The sequence below is a fragment of the Triturus cristatus genome, chromosome 7 (genome assembly GCF_964204655.1).
Source record: "Triturus cristatus chromosome 7, aTriCri1.1, whole genome shotgun sequence".
NCBI classification, from domain to species: domain Eukaryota; kingdom Metazoa; phylum Chordata; class Amphibia; order Caudata; family Salamandridae; genus Triturus; species Triturus cristatus.
The window spans coordinates 1,795,417,563-1,795,439,238 of record NC_140590.1 but is presented as its reverse complement, the minus strand read 5'-3'; the positions used below and the strand labels follow the sequence as shown (position 1 = coordinate 1,795,439,238).

The window sequence follows — 21,676 nt, the reverse complement described above, 5'->3', positions numbered from 1 at the left end:
TAATTTTTCCTTGTTGGCAAAACCTTTGTTGGCATTGACATGTAAAGACACACCGAATCCTATCCCATGGTCTGAAGAGTGCCAGAAAAGTTTTTTGGAATTGCGTAATGCATTGTGTTCAGCTCCTGTGTTGGGTACCCCTGACTACAGCAAGCCTTTTACATTGTATGTTCACGAGAAAGATGGTTGTGCATTATCAGTGTTAACGCAGCCTTTTGGCGACAGACCGCGTCCATGCGCGTATTTTTCATCAACCTTGGACCCTGTAGCGAGGGCATTGCCAAGCTGTTTGAGAGCCACAGCCGCCACAGCCATGTCTATTCGACAGTCTGCTGGCCTAGTAATGGATAACACATTGATTGTTATGGTTCCACATGCTGTGGACACATTGTTAAACAGGACTAAGACACAACACTTAACTAGTGCGCGATTATCTGGCTATGAGCTGACACTGTTAGCAAACCATATACACATAAAGAGATGCAACACGTTGAATCCAGCTACACTATTACCAATTCCAGCAGACCTAGATGAGATTGAGCAACATGATTGTCTGTTCAGAACAGAAGAAGAGACAAAAGGGAGAGTAGATCTTAAAGATACTCCCCTAACTGAGTGTGATGGTACTTTATGGGTGGATGGTTCGTGTTTCAAGCTTCCGAATGGTGATACGACTGCTGCATATGCTATCATGACTTTGCACACGATTGTTGAAACTGCGCGTGTGCCACAAAATTCAGCTCAAGCAGCAGAATTGATTGCCCTTACGAGAGCATGCGTGTTGTCTGAAGGAATGAGAGTGAATATATACACAGATAGCCAGTACGCCTTTGGCGTGGCTCATAGTTTTGGCCGATTGTGGAAGGAGCGTGGGTTCCTGACCTCGCATGGAGCTAAGATTCAGAATGGCAAGTTGGTGAATGATCTCCTTGAGTCGCTGACCCTACCGTTACAAGTTGCGATTATGAAATGCAGTGCGCACAAGAAAATCACTGATGATGTTGGTCGTGGTAATGCGTTTGCTGATGAAGTCGCGAAAGAAACAGCAAAAGATGTGAAGACTCGAATGTATGTTGCAGGCCCTGCCAGATGGGTTGGTGATGTTGGAATGTGTGAAAACACAATAGAGAGTGTAAAGTCCCTTCAAGCTGAAGCCACAGAGAAAGAGTTAAGCAAGTGGAGAGAAAGTATGGGTAAGTTGGATGAGAATGGTTGTTGGATTGATTTGTCAGAACATAGGCGATGGTTGTTACCTGATGCATATGTGCTTCCAGTGGTTACTATGGCACATGGAATGGCACACATCAGTACGAAAGGAATCTGTAAGTTGTTGGCTCCAGTATGGCAGAATGCTGGAATTCCTAAGTGTGCAGAGAATATGGTCAAGAATTGTATGGTATGCTTGAAGTACAACCCTGGTAGGGGAACCCCGACTCCAGCTGGTCATTTTGCGCCTCCATCATATCCATTTGAAGTTTTGCAGTTGGATTTTGTCCACATGGAAAGGTGCAACAACCTGAAATATGTATTGGTGGTTGTTTGCGCTTTCTCAAAATGGATAGAGGCCTACCCTTTAAAAGATAACACTGCTCTATCCACAGCCAAAGCGCTTGTGAAGGAATTTTTCCCTAGGTTTGGAATGCCAAGAATGGTGTGGAGTGATAATGGAAGTGAGTTTGTGGTCCAAGTGATGAAGAATGTGTGTGAGGGACTAGGTATAAGGCAGAAGTTTCACGCTGCAAACCACCCCCAATCAGCTGGACTAGTAGAGCGCTACAATGGCGCTCTCAAACTTAAGCTGGCCAAAATCCAAGCGAGCTCAGGTCTTAAATGGCCTGACGCTCTGCCTCTAGCACTCCTGTCCACCAGAATGACCGTACACTCACGAGTGGGACTTAGTCCCTACGAGGTCGTTTTTGGCCGCCCGGCCAATGTATGGGGTGTGCCAAGACCGACGAGATTCAGTGAGATCGAGCATCCAGTGTTACTTGATTACTTGCACGAATTGACAGCTAAACTGCGTGTTTTACACCAACAGGTGCATGATACTCTCCCTCCGGCTTCTGAGGCTCCAGGACACCCTATTGACCCAGGCACGTGGACCTTGGTAAAAAGATTTCAGCGCAAGAGCAACGATGAGCCTCGTTGGATCGGCCCTCATCTCGTGCTCCTATCTACGAGATCAGCGGTTCGAGTAAAGGGGAAGAAAAACTGGATCCACGGCGCCCACATCAAAAGGATTCCTTTGCCTCTGCCGTATGACCAGTGGGTCCAGGAGGGTATCGCAGACTCTGAAACAGACACTGTACCTCGTTTTGTGCCGTTCAGTGATGCACGCATAAAAGGCACAGCCTCAGCACAGGAAAGTGACGATATTTTGCAAGAAGCTGTGCCACCGTCACTTCGATTGGACACTACAGAGCCTGAACTCTTGTTTCAAGATCAAACAGTGCCTGGCCGTTTTCGTTACAATCTGAGGCCAAGGCCCACGGACAAATAAATATTCTTTTTCTTTTACCTTTTTTCCTGATAACCAGAGCTCTCCCATCTGAAGGACTTTCTTGATTTTTGTTTTTCGAACCACCATCCGGGTTCAGCCGCAGGGTCGCGGTGCCAAGACTTTTGGGTACAGGCCGAAGACGTTAGGTCGACGGTTCTGGTTGGTCTAGGGCGTTCCCTGGACTGACAGGCGTACTCCTTAGCAGAAGATACTCACCCGCCGCGAGCGGCACGATTAGAAGATGGAGTTTTTTAAGATGGAGAGACTCACTGAGAAAATGAACTTTAAAACAAGAATGTGTAAAATAATGAGAACCAAATGTTTTGTATTATTATGCCTGTTTGTATTATGTAGTATGGTAGTGTTTACTGTAGGATCTGTATTCCTTTCCTTTCAAGAGCCTATTGCCCCCACTGTACAGCCTATGCCTCCTCCTACTATCTCCTCACACTCTTTTCACCCTCTACCTGAACATGAACAAGCAAGACGGTCAGAATTTGTAAACAACTCGTTTATTCAGCTCCTGCACCAACACCAACTAGTTATGAATACAACCAATTGTTGGGTGTATGGTTTAATGCCACATACCATTAATAAGGGTATTCCCTATCTGGTGCTGCCGTATAGTTATAATGGATCGTCATGGGCATTCCAGACCATGTTTCTCTATGCACTAGAAGTGTACTCCCCGCGACAACCGCGTTCCATCAGACCTAGCACCAATAACAAAGCTTTAGTGAAAGGAATTGCCGATATGAGTAGAGATATCGATGCATACTCATCCATTCCCAAAGAAGAGCTGAGAGCTTATGTAGGGTGGAACGCGACGGGGTATAGTATTAGTCTAGGTGAAAGACAGCGGAAAATCTCATCCCCAATCTGGGTCGTACCCCACATAGGTTGGTTCTGTTTGCAAGGTAATGGTCAGAATCCTAGAGCTCAACTGGGAAGAAGTGACTGTACTGAAACGTACACTTTTCTGTCGCAGTTTTCCCCAGCGTTTTTGGCTGCCAAGGGTACATATTTTATCTGCAATGACCGAGCATATACATGGTTGCCCCCTGATTTCTCGGGCACATGTTATATTGCAAATCTGCTACCGCCAACATTTACTGCTGCCTCTGACTATCACAAGACCAGAATTGTGAGAGGCGTGATTAGTAAGGAAGATACTGCCAGTCAGGAAGCGGGAGATTTCTTTTTGGGCTTCCTGCCGTTTTGGGGACCTATGGTCAATAGTAGGAACCTGAGACAGCTGACTCGTGTGGTTGAATCCACTGTTAATGTTACGGCTGGTGCCCTTGGTAATTTCACAGCTGAGCTCCAAGCGGATTGCCTCATGACTTTGCAGAACCGCATGGTTCTGGACGTTATACTTGCAGACCGTGGTGGGGTATGTAAGGTTATCCAATCCAGTTGTTGCATTTTCATACCAGACAACGCTCCAACAGTCTATCAAGCCATCTCCAAACTGCATAAAATATCTGAGTCCATACACGTGGATAAAGGAGATTGGTCACTGGTGGGGTGGTTCTGGGAACTGATATCTGCATGGGGTTGGAAAGTTCTGATGGTCATTGGAATGATCTTAGCCATCCTTTTCCTGTTCTGTCTATGCATACAGTGTGCTCCCGCGATATGTGGTCTCTGTGCTACATTATGTGTAAGGAAACCTGTATCGAGGGACGAGCTAAGTAATAGGATGATGCTACAGCAACATCTCCATGACTTCGTGAATATTGACCTAGACTCGGATTGAAATGAGTAAAGTTATTGCCTATGTAAGGGCAAAAGGAGGGTCTGTCGTACTTTAGAATTTGGGACCGCGTAGGAGATAGGGCCCTACCCCTGTCTATCCCGGTAGTAGTGAACCGCGAATGGTTAATGCGGTATGTACGAGTGCTTTCTGTAACGTTTTAGCTATGAATGCAGTGCGTATACGCTATTTCACATCACTACGTGGGTTCCATTTTGTATCGGTGGCCATCTTATGGTTGCCCTAACATAGGCCATATAGTATGAAGTTAAAACGGGTCTTTTAGAGCACATGTGCCTTTCCTTGACTTCTCTGTGACCTGGGCAGCTTGGCTCCGCTGCCCCAGGTCAAACTGGTCTCACGAGTTCCCCGTCCTCTGCCCACCTGTGATTAGCATCAGGGCTTGACACACCATAAAGTCTTTTCATCCTACACAAGCCTCCGGCTAATCTCTTTCACACATTGCTGATTCCTGCTTTATGGCTTGTTTCCCAAAACAGGAGATGCTCATGTTTATTGGGGCCTATCGATATCTGATGTGGGATATGAGCTTTACTGTGTAAATAATTGCGGGCTGGCTTCACTGGAATTTGGGATGGTCATCATGACTCTGCTTTTTCGTTTGTAATGTACACTTTGAATGACCATGCCATAAACTTAGGAATGTATGCCTGAGGCAGGAAAATCTGTATTTAAGAAGAAGCTAGTTTCTGTGATATTTGGCAGTCTCCTGAGAACATACATGCTGTTGTACTTCTAGGACGCCTGTAATTGGTCTGCAGCCAATAAACTGATCTTTGACTTCACCCAGAAGACTCTGTGTTTCTGTAGGTCTGAAACAGGAAGAACCCCGAAGTCATAGGGTGTGTTCCCCTGCACCGCTGGGCTTAAAATACCCAGTACTTCATCAGAGCCCATTTTTTTTAGTAGGGGCGGTACTTGACTAATTTTGAGACAGTCTGGCATGACTCTGGTTCTTAGGGAGCTATTTATAATCTTGGTCCAGAGCGGGGCTAGGATGAGTTTGAGCTGCTTAACCAGTCACGCAGGGATAGGGTCCAAGAAGTATGATGAGGGTTTGGAACTGGTAATCAATTTGATGATCTCTTCTTCTGAGATGGGAGCGAAAGATTTCCAGTTGATGGGGGGGGGTGCCTGGGTGGGTTGTAGTCTTCTTTTCTGGTGGGCGGGCTTATGTTGGGAATTCTGCGGTTGTCGTCCAAGGAGAGCTCGATGTTGGTGATCTTCTCATTGAAGAAATCGGCAAAGTTGTTACATAGTTCTTTGGAGGTCTTCACTAAGGAAGAGGGGGGCTTGTAAGTTTCTTGTCTATTGATATTAAAGAGTTCTTTGAGTCGATTTTTGGCATTGTTTAGTGAATCACGGAAGAATCAGGTTTTTTCATTCTTGATGTGTTTTTTATATCCCCTACGTTCAGATTTGAGTAGGTCGAGGTGGACAATGGTCAAGTTGTTTCTCTAGAGTCTTTCTGCAGCTCTTAGTTTTTTTCTTTCCGAGTTTAGGTCATTGTTGAACCAAGATCTCGAAGAGATGGTTCTGGCTTTTTTTCATTTCCAGGGGGCAATCTGGTTGAGTATGGAAGTCATTGTTGCATTGTAGTGCGAGGTGAGTTCAGTTGTGGGAAGGAGTGAGGTTACCCTTTCTTCTAGGTTGGCAAGGGGGATCTGTCTTAGATTTCTCACCCAATGGGGGGATTCCTGTGTACAGGGTAGGTGGTGGCATGCCTGATTGATGTGGAATAGAATGATATGGTGGTCTGACCAGTTAACAGGAAGGATATGTCAATAGTGATTGTGTCTTTGTAAGCTATGATGGCATCTAGAATTACACTCCTATTGTGGCTTTGTTTGGTGCAGTGCTGGGTTAAGATTGTTGTTGCGAAGAAGTTCATTCAGGGATTGGATTAGAGAGTCGTTTTTATCGTTCCAATGTAGGTTGAAGTCACCTAGTATTATGTTGTTGGAGTCTAGGAGAGAGCAGTGGGTTATCAGGTCTAAAAGGTGTTCACCGAATGGAGGGGTGTTGCCTGGAGGATGGAAGAGGAGATGGCAGTTTAGCGTTTTTTGTCACTTGTCTTAATTGTGGTGGTTAGATATTTGAATGAGTTATATTTGAAGGAGTCTTATTCTGTTAAGGAGATGTTGCTTTTGTGGATGATCACAATGCCCCCACCTCTGCGGTTTGTTCTGAAAGATCAGAGTCAACCACTGACATCTAGTTGTGCGAGACTGTGTCAAAGATGAAAAATATAGCTGACCTCGATGGAGTGCAGCTCTGGTGCAAAAATGGACTAGGCCCAGTCAGCCCTTACCTTTGGAAATAGGAGAAATTTTGAGAAAAAGTTTTCTGAGATGGTAAAGTTCAGTGGAGCAAGGCTGTAGGAGGTGTCGGAAGAGGGAACATCATTGTTAGATCACATTGAGTCAAAGAAGCAGTGAATATTTTTATGTTTGCACTTAATGTCTGATATGGAAGTAAAAAATCTCCAGTGGGGTCAGGCAGAGGGCTGTAGACAAGCTGAGGAGTAAATCTGACTGGTGTTGTACCTTAGGTGGATGGTCGAGCAGGTTGGTTCCAGTCTCCTTCCGGTTCTCAGTTCAGATTTTACCCACTTTTGGATTTTGGCTATCTGGTCACCTTCTGCACCACTTCCAAGCGTTGAGGACTGGTGGGGCACCACTTGGAGAGTCAGGACCCGCTCAGGCTGGGTACAGGTGTGGATACAATGTGAAGGGACCCTTTTGTGTCCCTGAAGCTCAGATCAGTAGGCAAAACTAGCCCTTTGGATTTACTCTGGTAGTCCTAGGTTTATGTTGCAAGTCCAGTTCTACTTTTCCTTCCCCAGGCAAGAGAGATGCAGAGTAGAAAGGCAGCAATTGAGCAAGGAAACATCTGAAAAACCGTGCAGCAGAGTGGTAGTCCTTTCAGCAGGCGACCTTCATGGCAGTTTATCTGCAGGTCCAGAACTATACTGAAAAGGAACTACTCAAAACAAAATAAAGCATCTGAGAGTGATAAGGAGAAATACTAGGCAGAAGGTTTCAGTCTTTAATGAACCAAGTAAAGGTTCAGATCAAAGGAAGTATAGGAGTTAAAGAGTGTAAATCAAGAACCACAAATAAGAAATAGCAAAGTCAGGGAAAGGGCTTCCCTAAGAAAAGTCAGGCAGGACCTCCTCTACCAGGATTCAGGGAAAAAATCTTCTCTCAATAAAGTCAGGATAGAATCTGCTAAAACTTTACAAAGACACTTAAGAAAAATACATTTCATTTTCATCTCTTTCCCAATAACTCCTCTAACCGTGGACCAATCAGGTTGCACAGTCTTCTTGGAACTGCCAAACTCCTGAAGTTTCCATCAAGGAACGAAGGCGCACTCAGCTGCATGGCCTTGGATGTATCATCGGTCTGCACTACATGGTACAGGATGCTCTCACGCACCCCTTTGCATGGTGTAAATCACAACAGGCTTCCAATTAGTTCTATCTGTTCTAACATTTGTAAAAGAAACAATGAGCTTCTCTTCCAAAAAACACTGAGGGGCAGATTTACAAACCCCTTGCGCCACTTTTGCGTCACGTTTCTCAGATTAAAAATTACGCAAAAGTGGCGCAAAGGGCATGTAAATCTGCCCCTGAGTATTTTGCATGTCCACGAAAAAGAAAAACATAAATGCAGATTTTGATTATACTTTGAAAGTGTGGCTTATTTGCAAGTGTATACCCGCAAATTATCATATGGAGTAGCATATTGAATAGTATAATTATAAAATGTAAAAGCCTGTGTCTTCATAACTCTGCGGTGAAGTTACAGTAGATCACTTGGAAGTCCTCTAACAGACTGCTTCTGGTATAGATGTTTCACACAGCATCTCATATATTTTTTCTGATATTGGTGAGGAAGATATTAGAGAAAATGTTGCATTTTAGCTTTCTTGACAATCGCCTGCAACTGCTGTTTGAAGTACATGGTTCACTCAGCATGTCACATTTTTTTTTCACACAAGGCTGATGAATGTACTGGTAAATATGTATATGAAATATGTTCTCATTTTAGCTTCTGGAGCAACTTCCATACCTTCTTTGACAAAATCATAGAAGAAAAGAATTTTATCTCAAACATGGTTTATCCAATAACTGTAGAAGATCAAGGCAAAATCACTTTGGAACTCACCACAATGCCTAAAATTAGTATGACACCAACAAATGATATATACTGTGACCGAAATCTGTCATCACTCTATGAATTTGTTCCATGGTCATAACTATGTGGGAGTGGATAAAATTGCCTAAATTTAACATTCTTGAATTGTGAAAGCAAATGAAAAACTGTAACAATCGACAGCAACTTGGTGCAAGCATTACCACCACTTCTAATATGGCTCTTTAATATTAAATTGCTGTAATAGAAGCCAGGCTAGAACTGATGTCAAGGAAATTGGGACTAGGGACTGGAGTAGAGGATAGGAGATTTGCAATGATTACAGAACGCAAGGTCTAATGGATTTTGGCTTTCAAGCAGGGCTCAAAGGTGAGTTGGAATGGGAGAAAGACAGTTAAACAGACATAGTTCAATACCAAACAATTTGCCAAACAAGTGTCAAACTGGACTAGTCCTTATAAACAACAAGCACGGTATTGTCAGATTACTTTTTTGACACATGCAAGTGTATCATTTATGGGGTGAAAGGGTCATTATATGAGTTGTCTTGCTAAAACATTGTTCATCCTGTGCATGTGACAGGTACAGTTCCACTGAAAATTACAGTAAAGAGATTAGGGTATTTCTCGTGAGACGTTATACTATGATGAGAAAATGGCCTCCCCTGTAAAAGGTAGCAAGATCGTATGTTAGGTTTGATTGATAGAACAGACACAGTTAGTGGAAATCTGAATAATTTTATTGAAGGCTTTTACAGTAGGTTTTATTGATTTGCAATGAGCATATGGCACACCTTTTTTTTTATTAAGGGCATTAAGTATTGCAACCTTTAAAAATAAATGTTTGCATTAGTTTACATGATATTCATGATTCACTCTTTGTCTTCCAAAGAGCCCTTAGAAACTCTTTATTTTTTAGACTGTATATAAAAGGGTTACTCAACGGCGCAACAACAATGTATGACAAAGATATTATTTTGTTATCTTTTACCGAAAATGTTGAGGCTGGACGCATGTACGTAGTACAAACGGATCCATAGAATAAAATAACAACAGTTAGGTGGGAGCCACATGTAGAAAGGGCTTTATGTCTCCCGCCCTTTGATTTAATTTTCAGAATGGAAGAAAAGATTTTGACATAGGATGTGATTATTAGAAAAAATGACAGTGGAAATATTTGACCTAATGTGTAATTTAGGATTTCAATTACGTGAGTACTACTGCAAGAAATCTTCATCAAGGCTGTCAAATCACAGAAGAAGTGGTTGATTGTGTGAGAGGCACAGAATGATAAGTAAGACATTTGTACAATGTGAGGGGTAGGGATGGTGGAACCAACAATCCAGCATGCAGCTGCCATCCCCATGCATGCAGCCTTATTCATCATGGTAGTGTAATGCAAGGGATTGCAGATGGCCACATACCGATCGTAAGCCATGACTGTCAGGAGGAGGACTTCTATGACCAACATCACCATGAAAAAATATACCTGCAGTAGACACGCCATGAGTGACACATAAGTTTCTTCTAGAAAGAAATGCGCTAGCATAGGTAGAAAAATGATTGAGCTGTAAGTAATTTCAATGAAGGACAAATTTGTAATGAAGAAATACATGGGTGTGTGCAGAAGCGAGTTAGAGTAAACTGTTGTTATAATAAGCAGGTTTCCCATCAAAGTTATTAAGTAAATCAGTAAAAATGCAATAAAAAGTGGAACTTGCAGTTGTGGAAAATCTGAAAATCCAACAATCAAGAACTCTTCCTTTGAGCTCAAATTGTCTTCTTTCATTTGGAAAGCGTTAGAGTTGGCTTGTAGTTGAAGATAACCTGAAAAGAAACACATAATGTAAGCATATTTGCTATTGCTGAAGTGGAGCGCCCAACAAATGACTACTGCTGTATAACACTTACTAATGCCACGTTAGCATCGTATTTACAATACAGCAGTACATGGCGTTAGGATGGATTAGTGCCTGGAAAAAATTACACTAACATGAGTGTCACGTCGATAGAATAGATGTTGCACCGGTCAGAGCTTTATGACCCTTATCGTGATTGACTGATTAATTCGGAAAACGTGGTTTCCATGAGGGTTTTCCAGTAGGAGAAGAGAGGAGTACAAAGGTTTTGTTTGATTGCTGTTCGGAGATTTTGAGTAATATCGGGGTTCTCTAAGTTAACACCAGGTATGATGGGGCTACTTTTGCAGTGGAACAACTTTTCAAAATTTTTTAACACTTGTAATTTCTTATATTTTTTGCATTTTCATTTTTTTGTGACAGCGAGGAATTGCTAAGTTTTCATACTGTCATACGATTTTCCCTCAGAAGTAGGTATGTTAGTTGTGTCTTGATTAAGATCCACTTAATCTCCTTAAACATCAACTATCACAACTTTAACATGATATGTTATTATTCGATTACAACACTTTTTAAAGCAGGATTCTTGAAGAAGTCAGTATTTAGAAGTCCGGTAGGAATTGCCCCACTTCGAGTTTTTAACCATGTTTAGACATGGTGGCTATGCATCTAAGCAGAGTATCATTTGAATTTTTTAACCTCTTTTTTATTTTATTTTCACTCTTTTTATTTTCACTCTTTGGATTGTATGTGTCATTCTTGTTGGACCCCAGTCACTTGCATATCAGCATGAAATGAAACAGAAGCACAATACTTAAAAAACAGGGCACATTCTGAATCTTCAAATCTTTTATTTCTACACAATGATCCCCTCAACTGAGGCCTTTAACATTACCATCATGCATGTTGAACGCCACTGTGGCTATCATTACTTCTCATGAGAGATAATGGTTTAACAATATTTTGCAAGTGATATTTAATTTATGATGTAGTGAAATTCTCGAACTTGTTACATTATTGTTGTTTTTTGTTTAGAGAAGCCCCTGGAGAAGGGATTGCCACCCCGAAATGCGTACCACTTTTCAATTCGAATATCAGACAAGATTTCATTGTTGTTGTAGCTAATAATTTTTTAAGCATGAAACAAAAGTTATCCAAAGTAACTGGAGTGGTTTAGGTAATAGAATATTATGTTGATGAACAAATTACTGAAATAGATTACACAAAGAAAAATTGAAATACGAGACATAACATGAGAAATTAGTTTGAATTGTATTAACCTGAATGAATTCCTGGTAGTGCTGACTGAGACCAAGGCATCTGAGGTTCTTGGCTTTACTGGTAATTCTATAACATCCTGCCATGTCAGTCCATTGGATATGGCCACTCATAATGTAGGTGTCATAAGCACAGGAGAGTCATTGTATGATCAGGGTTCCATCACTGTGTGGCAGTAAATCAACTACCCGGACCTAATTTGAAACTGCCAGAGTGGGCATGGACATATACAAGTACATGGATCAGATTAAAGAATTGTCTGACAACCTGCATATAACCAACTCTGGTCATGATGAAATGGCATGAATGTCAGTAACAGGAATCTGACTACTAGGACAGGGCCCATCCACTCAGTAAGCACACAGTAGAACTGATGACAATGCTGAAGGCCCGTCATCTGAAATGGAAATACAGTGCTATTTGCCATCCACACCCTAGTGTAAGGGCTGTCCTATGCAACAATGAGAAACTGAAAGTGTCATGTCATGCACTTTGTTTGTCAACCGCTTTAAACCATTTCAACATGTAGAAGACATTGGCAATAGCATTTCCCCATCTCATTGTAAAGGATGAACCCTTACCTCCTGGCTAGCACCCTGTCCTGTACCTCAGTGATGCTGATGATGAGGACAACCTACCAACCATCGACCATAACACCCTTCAAGAGCTCCTGGACTCCACTGTCAGAAGTCAGAAGTGTTGTTGGTGGGGAGAGATAAGGGGTTCTGGAGTACGCAATGGTGGCTGGCGACCTTGGGCAAAGCCCCCACCCCTAAGTCGGCTGTGAAGATCTTGGTGTCTGGCTCGATTCCACTCTTGGGTTTCAGGAGCACACTATGAAGGTTGCAGGCACCTGCTTTGACCTACTCCGGGGACTGAGGCCCATGTTGGGTTTCTTCGATCCACTCACCCACCAGTTGATAGTCCAGGCGACTATTTTGTCCAGACTGGACTACTCTAACTCACTCATGTTAGGCGCAAACAAGGCAGAAGTGACTCGTCTTCAGCGAGTCCAGAATGCAGCCGCCCCAGTCCTGTTGAGGCTCCCTAGAACTTGTTCCATGACGAGTGCAATGCGCCGTCTACATTGGTTACCTATGTCCAAAAGGATTGAATTGATTGAATTCAAAGCGCTAATTCTTACCTTCAAAATACTAAAGCTTTAATTCCCTGAGATTCTTTCTAATCTGCTGGTTCCCTATGTACCCACTCACCAGCTACGCTCTGCTGAGAAATATTTGGCTACGGTCCCTCGGGTGAAGCGCCTCCGAGCTCGGGGCCGGTCCTTCCGGTATATAGCCGCTAAACTGTGGAATTCCTTCCCTATTCAGATTCGTTGCCTGGATTGCTTGCTATCCTTTTGTAAGGCCACCAAAACCTACCTGTTCTCCTTGGTTTAGCCTCTAGCTTTCTACTGACACTGCTACCAGTGCCGGACGCCTCTTCTCTGAGGCAGCTGCGCGCCATATAAGAATATCTAACATAACCTAACATAACATAACATAACACTGGGACATCATCTCCAGCATCATCAGCAGTGTTGTGGCATCCCCAGATACCTGTCTAACAACCAACGGATACCACCTCCCACCACACATACACCTCTGGACTCCAAGGACACATGGATTACATTCAAACGGACTGCAGTAGGAGTCCAGAGGAAGTTGGCAGAAAATGTGTGGGCAGAGATGGAGACCCTGACGGCTACCATAGAAGGAGTCTGGGGGTATCTCAGTCCCAATATGGATAACACTGCCACCATCAGAGGCACCTACTCTTTCCTCTGTGGCCTCTTGCAGTCCCTGGTTGACATCACTGGTGTCATGAGGCACAGGCGTCAACAACTGCCCTGCCAAAGTTGCACCACCGATGTGGCCAAAGAGCTGGGGGTTTTCAGAACTATTCTTTGAGTCCATGGTGTGGAAGCAGGACTACCACATGGCTCTCATGGCTGCCTACTACCGCAATGTTGCTGCTGTGTTGAAACACCAGCAGATCCTCCTCGCTGCTATGTTGCCTCATATATTGGAATAGATAAGTGCTGCTGCAGGCACAGGATACACATCTTTCACCCCTGATGTGTGTTTGCCTCTCTTGGCTGCCTCATCTACACTACCCTCATGGGAGACACCGCAGACAATAGAGGAGGAAGATGTGGATGGTACCTCTTTCCAATGAAGTGTCCGGTAGCAGTCATCTTTTCCATATACCCAGTTTCTCCTTAGCCCTGTGCTGATCAACATGATGAGGAACTTCCACTGTCACTGTCTTCATTTTGACGTTGCCCTGTTCACCTAGACCATTTGTTGAATGTCAATGTGGCCGATCCTCCCTAATGACACTTTGGTCATCCTCCTGACTGAAGCACTCCTCACCTCAACATGTCTCATGACATGTTCCCCACAAGGACTCAGTCTGGACATCCACTGGCTCTAAACATCCTTTTGGGTGGCTGTCCGATCGACTTTAGCTTTGATCTCCTACAACATTACCATTTTTTAAATGAATGCACCAATAAGTACTACCCGTGTGTTGTGTGTCTCTCTGAGTCAGGACCAGGCTCACAATTGGCCAATCTAGGAGGCAATTACACCAACTACTAGCCAAAGCTCTATATTCTGTTTGTGGAGTCTGAGACAAAAGACTCTTAAATACCCTGTGCAAATACCAAAAGTCGTAAAGTTAGACTTTCGTCTCACTTTACCTTTGTGAATCGGGCCTTATATGTGTAAAAGTTATTGAGCACAACATCCTTGAAAGCATGTTGCATTAACAACACACATGACGATCTTGTAAGTGAACACAAGATGAGCACAATATCATAATTCATCAAAGAATGCCAGGTCCACTGCTCAACAATGTCTGATCGTAAGATCATGTAAAGTCATGGACAAACTGACAGATCCCTGTCCATATCTAAGATACCCACTCAGACATGTTGCTAGACACTGCAAGCAATGATTAATGCATGCACAAAACTTTACCTGAGCACACATACTAACTCGAAACAGAGTAAATTATGACATACACCTGGACGTAGCAAACTCTTAGATCTACTGTATAAAACTAGATTACCTTAACTTAGCTTACTCTAAGCAATTAGCCCAACATGATAAACATCAAGCCCCTACCCCCTTAATTCACATCTTCATGCAAGGACAATAAAAACTACACCTAAACATCAACTACCTATACATAGAAACCTAAACAATCACATATTTTGTTTGTAAATTCGTAATTGTTTTTACTTTTTTACGATATTTTTTATTTCTCATATATATAAAACACATAAATCCCCTCCCCCTACTTAACCCAAAGTAGCCCTACCCACTAACAAATTAACCCATCACTAAAAATCCCCTAAAACCAATATCACTACATTATTACTAAAACAACACTAACCTATAAAAACCTTTTCTATAAAAGTCTGCAAGTCAAGCGGGAGGAACAGCAGAAGGAGTCCCTGTGACAATCATCTTTTGTCCTGCCCAAATGCCTGCTTTATGTCCTGCAGCAGGGACATGGCCTGGTCCAGCTTCTTCTCAAGGACTGCCACTCTGAGTTTCAGGTCAGAGATGTCCTTCCTCATGTCCTGCTCAAAATGCGAGGGCGCTCCTGTGGGCTGGAGTATGGGTGCTGGTGGTAGAGAAGGCCCACTGGTGGAGGTATTAAGGCCGGCTGTTTGTGAGTCACTTGAATTTGACTGTATATGGTGGCCTTGAGCTGCCCCTTGTGGTGATTGGTGGTCCCATTGGAAATAGAGACAACTTCCTCTGAGCCTTCTCTAACTCTAATGCCTCTTTATGGCCCTTGTTCCTTGGCGACCCTTTTGATGTAGTGGGAGTTCACCTTCCATTTTTTATAGTGGCCCAGCTCATCAGGGGTCATGTTGTAAGTTGAAACAATGAGGATAAATGTCACTCAAAGACTGACTAGGGACAGGCATCAACATCATGAAATATCATATTTACCATTACGCCTAATGTTGTAGCCCTTACAGCCTATTTTGATCTTGCAGCTTAGAGTGACTATACACATACCTATTATCTAGCATATCAGATGTCCTCAGCCTTAATTAAAAAGAAAGGCCAATTGTTATACTGTGCAATAGCAACACCATTGACAGATCTAATTATAATGCTTGGATACAAAAATCTTCAGTGCCCATGGAATGGTACAAATGTTCACCTTCACTGTGTATTAGTGTACATTCTGACTCCTGCAGGGCCTTTATGCCATAGGCATATAACACATTCAGAAGGGCTATGTCTTCAAAGCACATGTCTTGTCTCACAATGCTGCGTAATTGATAAGGCAAGGAGCCATGTCAGGGCACATTGCTACCTATACAGATAACTTGGTAGGTATGATGATGTAAAAATGGACGCAGGAATAATACCCCACATCATGCTGAGGCATATGAACCTTCTCAGATTTTACCTGCAACAACTCCACACCTGGAGTTGCTACAGGTCAAATCTGCCACCGCTCAATGCATGCTCCCAATATCATGACATGCCCAACTGACATTCATTCTATAGCATTCACAGCCACATCAATTTCTGAAGTTTATCCACTACCACATACATTAGCATTGTGTGACACTGGGATCATGGCCCCCTGTCATGGCCCATCCCTGATAGGCAGAGTGTCCTCGACAGTAGTCAGAGGCTGATAGACAAGCAACACGTTGCCACAACTTTGCATGGCCTATTTCTCATTTAAGTTCAATTGTGATGTGAATGCACATTGAATCTGGCAATACCTACATCATCTGACATCACTCTCACTCCTTGCTGTACACAAATAGCACTGATGAGGGTACTTACCAGTGAAGTTAGGGTTCCTGAAGGTGGCCATCTCAAATTCCATGTATCAGGGGGGTCCAGCTACAAGATATAACATGTAAATCATATTATTAAAACTTACTACACATATTTGATATGAAACAAAGGTACAGTACATATGCAAGTCTATTGGCTATGTAGCCCTTTGGGTTGTATGTGTTTAGATGACACAGTTGACATGCCTGAACGATTTACATTGGTAAGGCTGGCTGAATAAAAAGTACATCTAAATGCCTTACACATGCACCAGTTGGCTGTTTTGCTGAACCATGTGCTGACCCGTAACACCACCAAATTACACAATTTTAGTTGGTTTGGATGACACTGTGCAGCTACACAATTCACATACCATACTCACAGGCACTAGTAAATAAGTTTGCTACATGCATCTCAATTTGTGTGTAGAAGTCGGCTAAGTAACACGAGTGCTGTACCTGTCAGTGCTGCTGAGTGCATGATATCGTACACTTATGTCCCATGCATCCCTTTACATGTTTAAAATCAAAACCAGACCCTCAATACCTGCAATCTTTAGTTCAACCCTATACTCCTTCACGCCCCCTCCGTTCTACAACTCAGATGAAATTTACGGTCCCTAGAATCAGATTGACGCACATGGGTGGGTGATCCTTTGTCTACCTAGGACCTTCTCTGTGGAACTCCCTTCCCATGTCATAACTTAAAGAAAAAGTTTATGAGAACTTTCGCAGATGTCTGAAAACGTTGTTGTTTAACCAGTAATCCCCTTTTTCGGTCTTTCTTTCTCTTTCAGGCTGGCCCCGGTGAACCCCTTGGGGTAGCTGTGCACCTTATAAACTCAATTAACATAACATAACATGTGTCTCATTCAGGCAAGCATGCCCTCGGACACTGTACCATGTGGGTGGAGTCCCATCTGACACATATTTGGCCTCTCGTACTGAAGTCATTTAACATATGCGTTAATTCAGTAAAGGCAGCTCTAGTGGCTCTGGCCTCAATAAACCCTGAATGAGGCCATGCAAATGCAGCATGAGGGATTTGCAGGTATGTAGTAAGGCAAGCCAGTGCAAAGCACAGCGTAACCATTGTGGGCACCAAGGAACTATACCCATTACGAATAGGAAATGCTTTTAAAGATCAGTATAATGTGTGCTGCAGGATTCAGAGGTGAGCTAAGCAGTGAAAGCCATGGCATTTTAATGATGAAAAACTCAGGGGAGGTATGCACGGAGTATCATTGGAACATCATAATAGGCCTTTTTTACAAGGCTTTAGTGGCACCGCTGCATCTCGTTTGAAGTTGTTAGAAGTGAAAGGCCAGCAGTATAAGGGTCTTCTAAATAAGCCCTTTTATGTATGACTTATGTTCTGTGATGGGCCATCACAACTGTACATAGCAAATGCCTTCAGAGACAATTTAATTGTCTCATTCATTTTTTTTTAGTTTCATTTTAGGTTGGGGTTCTGGAGTTTATAGCTGGAAAGGGTGAGAAGTTAATTAATTTTAATGAATTTATGTTTAGTTTTCCATAAATAAATGAACACATAAATAATATTTGTATATTAAATATATTTTTATTTCTTTAATTTTTAAAAATTATTTTCATTTTGTTTAAGATATTGTGGGAGTAGTACATGTTACCCCTCTAAAATCCAACACTTTCGCTACTGTTGCACTGACTGGAGTGGGAATAGTAAATTTTTCCCTTCCGCAATCCAACACTTTCCCTACTGTTGCACTGACTGGAGTGGTAATAGTAAATGTTACCCCTTTGCAATCCAACACTTTCCCTGCAGTTGGACTGACTAGAGTGGGCATATTAAATGTTTCCCCTGCACAATCCAACACTTTCCCTACAGTTGCACTGACTGGCGTGGGAATATTAAATTTCTCCCCTTCATAAGTCACAAACTTTCTCTACAGTTGCATTGACTGGAGTGGCAATATTCAATGTATCCCCCCGCAATCCATCACTTTCCCTACAGTTCCACTGACTGGAGTGGGCAAATTATTTTTTTCCCTCCGCAATCCAACATGTTACCTACAGTTGCACTGACTGGAGTGGGAATAATAAATTTTTCCCCTCCGCTATCCACACACTTTCCCTACTTTTGCACTGACTGAAGTGGAATATGATTTATATGATTTTTTTGTTAATTATAATATTTATTGTTGTGTTAATTGTACTGGGAATAGTAAATTGTAGTATTTTCCAATGTTATATTTTAATTAATGTTAAATTTATTGTAGTTAGAGTAGTAAATCCTATTTTTGTGTGATGTAAAGAATTTGGTGAGTTGCGTTAGGTGGGAGTGCATATTTTGTTTATGTAATGGGAAATCTATATGTATTTATTTGAATATTTAATAATTTATTTTATGTTGTTGCAATTTAGATAATTATGTGCTTGATTTATTATAATAATATTATTAAATGTCAATATTTTTGGTTTGTATATTATTTACAATTAAATTAAAAAAATGTGTTATTTTTTATTTAAACCCCTTCGATGCGTGTGACGGAGCGGTTCCGTCATGCGCGTCGGTCGCGCTGTGCGGATGACGGAACCACTCCATCACGGCCCCGCCCGCGCACGAACCCTTCAGCACAGCGCGGTAATCCGCGCCGCACTGAAGGGGTTAAATGTATTAGTTTTCTTTTTTAATATTTTATGTTTTTGGTATATTTAAATATGTTTACACATAGTATTGATAATATTATAATATTTATGATGTATTACATTATAGTATCATTTAAAATATTAGTTTATTTATATATGTAGGTTCATACAAATTATATATGTGTGTATGTTTACATTTTTAAAAGTAAGTTTATTTGTTTAAATATACATTTAAATATTATTTATTTTTTGTGAAAGGAATGCTAGTATTTAATATATGTTTATTTTAATATTTTACATTATATATGTAAAAATCGATATTTAAGATAACTATTTTTTGTAAATTATCTATTTTTTTATATTTTTGTACTTACCTTTTTTAACCCCTTCGCTGCGGCGGGAATTCTGCCGCAGCGCTGGAGGGTGTGGGGGGGCAGCGCGGTGGCGCTGTGCTCATGACGGAGCCACTCCGTCATGAGCCACGGTTGAGCTGTGCTCATGACGGAGTGGTTCCGTCATGACTCCGCCCAGTTGCATTGTCCCCCCGCACAGGCGGGGAAACAGCGCCGCGTGGGCGGAGCGGCCGCCAACGGTCGCGGCATGACCGAACCACTCCGTCATGAGCACACGGCAACCGTGGCTCATGACGGAGTGATTCCGTCATGAGCGGGGAAGGGGTTAAGAATAGGCAGTCGATATTTTTGTATTCTAAAATTTTTCTTCAATATTTTTTTCACCTGTATTTTTTCCTCAATAATCTATCAGTGAACCTCTCAAATTTATGACTTTGCTCCTGCTCTGCCAAACTATCAGTGTCCCCAGGTATTCTTAGATAAACTATAACTTTTTGGCTGCGGTCATAAAGAACTTGGTGAACAAGATGTTGTACTTTAAAGAGGCAATGATGGCCTGTCAACAAATGTGGACACAGAGGGGCTGATTAGGATGGTGAGCAGACTTACGCCCACCCGCCAGCCTATCGGGAATCGGGACCACCCAACAAGCTGTTGACGGTCCCAAAATAGACATTACAATGTGACTGCCACTATTGAGGTCGCAATGCCTATAATTTGTATTGTGGTGGGTGCTGCCGGCCGCAACACCCGCCGCAATGCAAAATAGGGACACTGCACATATCCTTGCACTACGTGGCAGAAACCATACAGTGCCTGCCACATGGTGCAGGGATATGTAGGGGGGTAACATAGGTGCCCCCAACACCCAAAATTAAGGGCTGGGGGAAGTGGGACCCACTACAGGCCCCCAATGTCCCTTTCCACCAGACTTTTCATGGTGGGTAAATCGCCATGAATTGGCTGGCGGGGAAGGACATCATAATCCCTACAATGGTGCCTGGCAGGCAACACCACATTGTAGGGATTATAGCTGCCTCCGATGCACTGGTGTGCTCAAGGAGTCCATCGGATGCATGGCGGTCTGACTTTCCGACCACCATCAAACGGCCCGCCATTGTAATATGGCGTATGGGCAACCTGCCTACAATACTGGTGAGACCACCACCGGCGGGATGCCAGTGGCGGGCTCACTGCCATCATAATCAGTCCCTAAGTTTGTTCCATTCTCCTTGTAAGCTGACCCTATGTTCTTTAAGCAATGCTGGACAGACATATATTACATGTTCAAGTGCTTCCTTACATGTTCCACAGCACCTGCAGATTTTACTATTGCTAGGGCGCCTCCAGCTGGCTAAATGGTTAAGGAAGGGCCACTCCCCTAACCTGAAGGCCATAAATGTTGTTTTCCAGTGAACAGCAAATGTGCAGGGCAAATAAGATGCTGTGGTGGCTAGCTGATATCCAGTTCTAATTGTCCAGGTGTGTTGGTGTTTTGCCAGTTGTACTCTGACTGAAATGACCAGCAACGCATGCTCCTCCTCATTCACATTTTAAAATATTGTTGAGTTGGATTGCTGTCCAAGAGTTATTTTGCTTTTAGGAGATGCAAGCAGTCTTCTAAGTGCCAATGATGTACAGGACCTTGTTGGCTAATAGCAGTGCCTTCAGACAGACAGCCCTGGCCTTTCGTAATTTGTTGCACAGTTTAAGGTGAGCACCAGCCCCTGCTGCCCACTGATCTGAAAGGCCAAATTGAAGTCTGACATGGGATGGAGATGAAAATATTGGTAATCTCAGTACTTGCTTATACATTTTTACAATGAGTTTATTCAACAGGCTGGAGTCTTTTCCAAGCATGATTTCCTGGCCATAGGTTAAGGAGGGGAGAATTGTTGCCCTCATGACTGTTGTTAATGGAGACAAGCTTGGGCCCAGTAGCTGTTTAAATAGTTTTGTAAATGTCAACTGTGATATCAGGGCATTAGCTCTAACCTCTTGTCGATGTTTTAAGAAGGAACATCTTCTGTGAATATGGACCCATAAATGTTTGTAGGAATGTTCCTGTGTCCTTGATATTTTCTCCTTTCATAGGTTACAACCTTAGTTTTTGTCAGGTTCACTTCCAGTTTGTTCGCAGTTGTGTAAATGCACAGTTTGTCAAGAAGTCGCTGTAAGCCTACCCTCATATAACTGAGCAGGGCTAGATCATCTGTGTACAGCAGGTTGCTAACCTGGGTAAGACTATTTTTTGGGAAGTGGCTGTTGATGTCATTGAAGGACTGCAATAGGTCTGCGAT

The 21,676-nt window shown here is 42.6% G+C and overlaps 1 protein-coding gene across 1 annotated transcript; it reads right to left on the bottom strand.

Annotated features, from left to right (window-relative positions):
- Positions 1 to 9,301: 9,301 nt before the first annotated feature.
- Positions 9,302 to 10,225, bottom strand: LOC146813174 (olfactory receptor 8D2-like). Its single transcript, XM_085615285.1, has one exon. It carries the CDS (start codon positions 10,223 to 10,225, stop codon positions 9,302 to 9,304), a length of 924 nt encoding a protein of 307 aa, XP_085471411.1.
- Between the last annotated feature and the right edge of the window lie 11,451 nt (positions 10,226 to 21,676).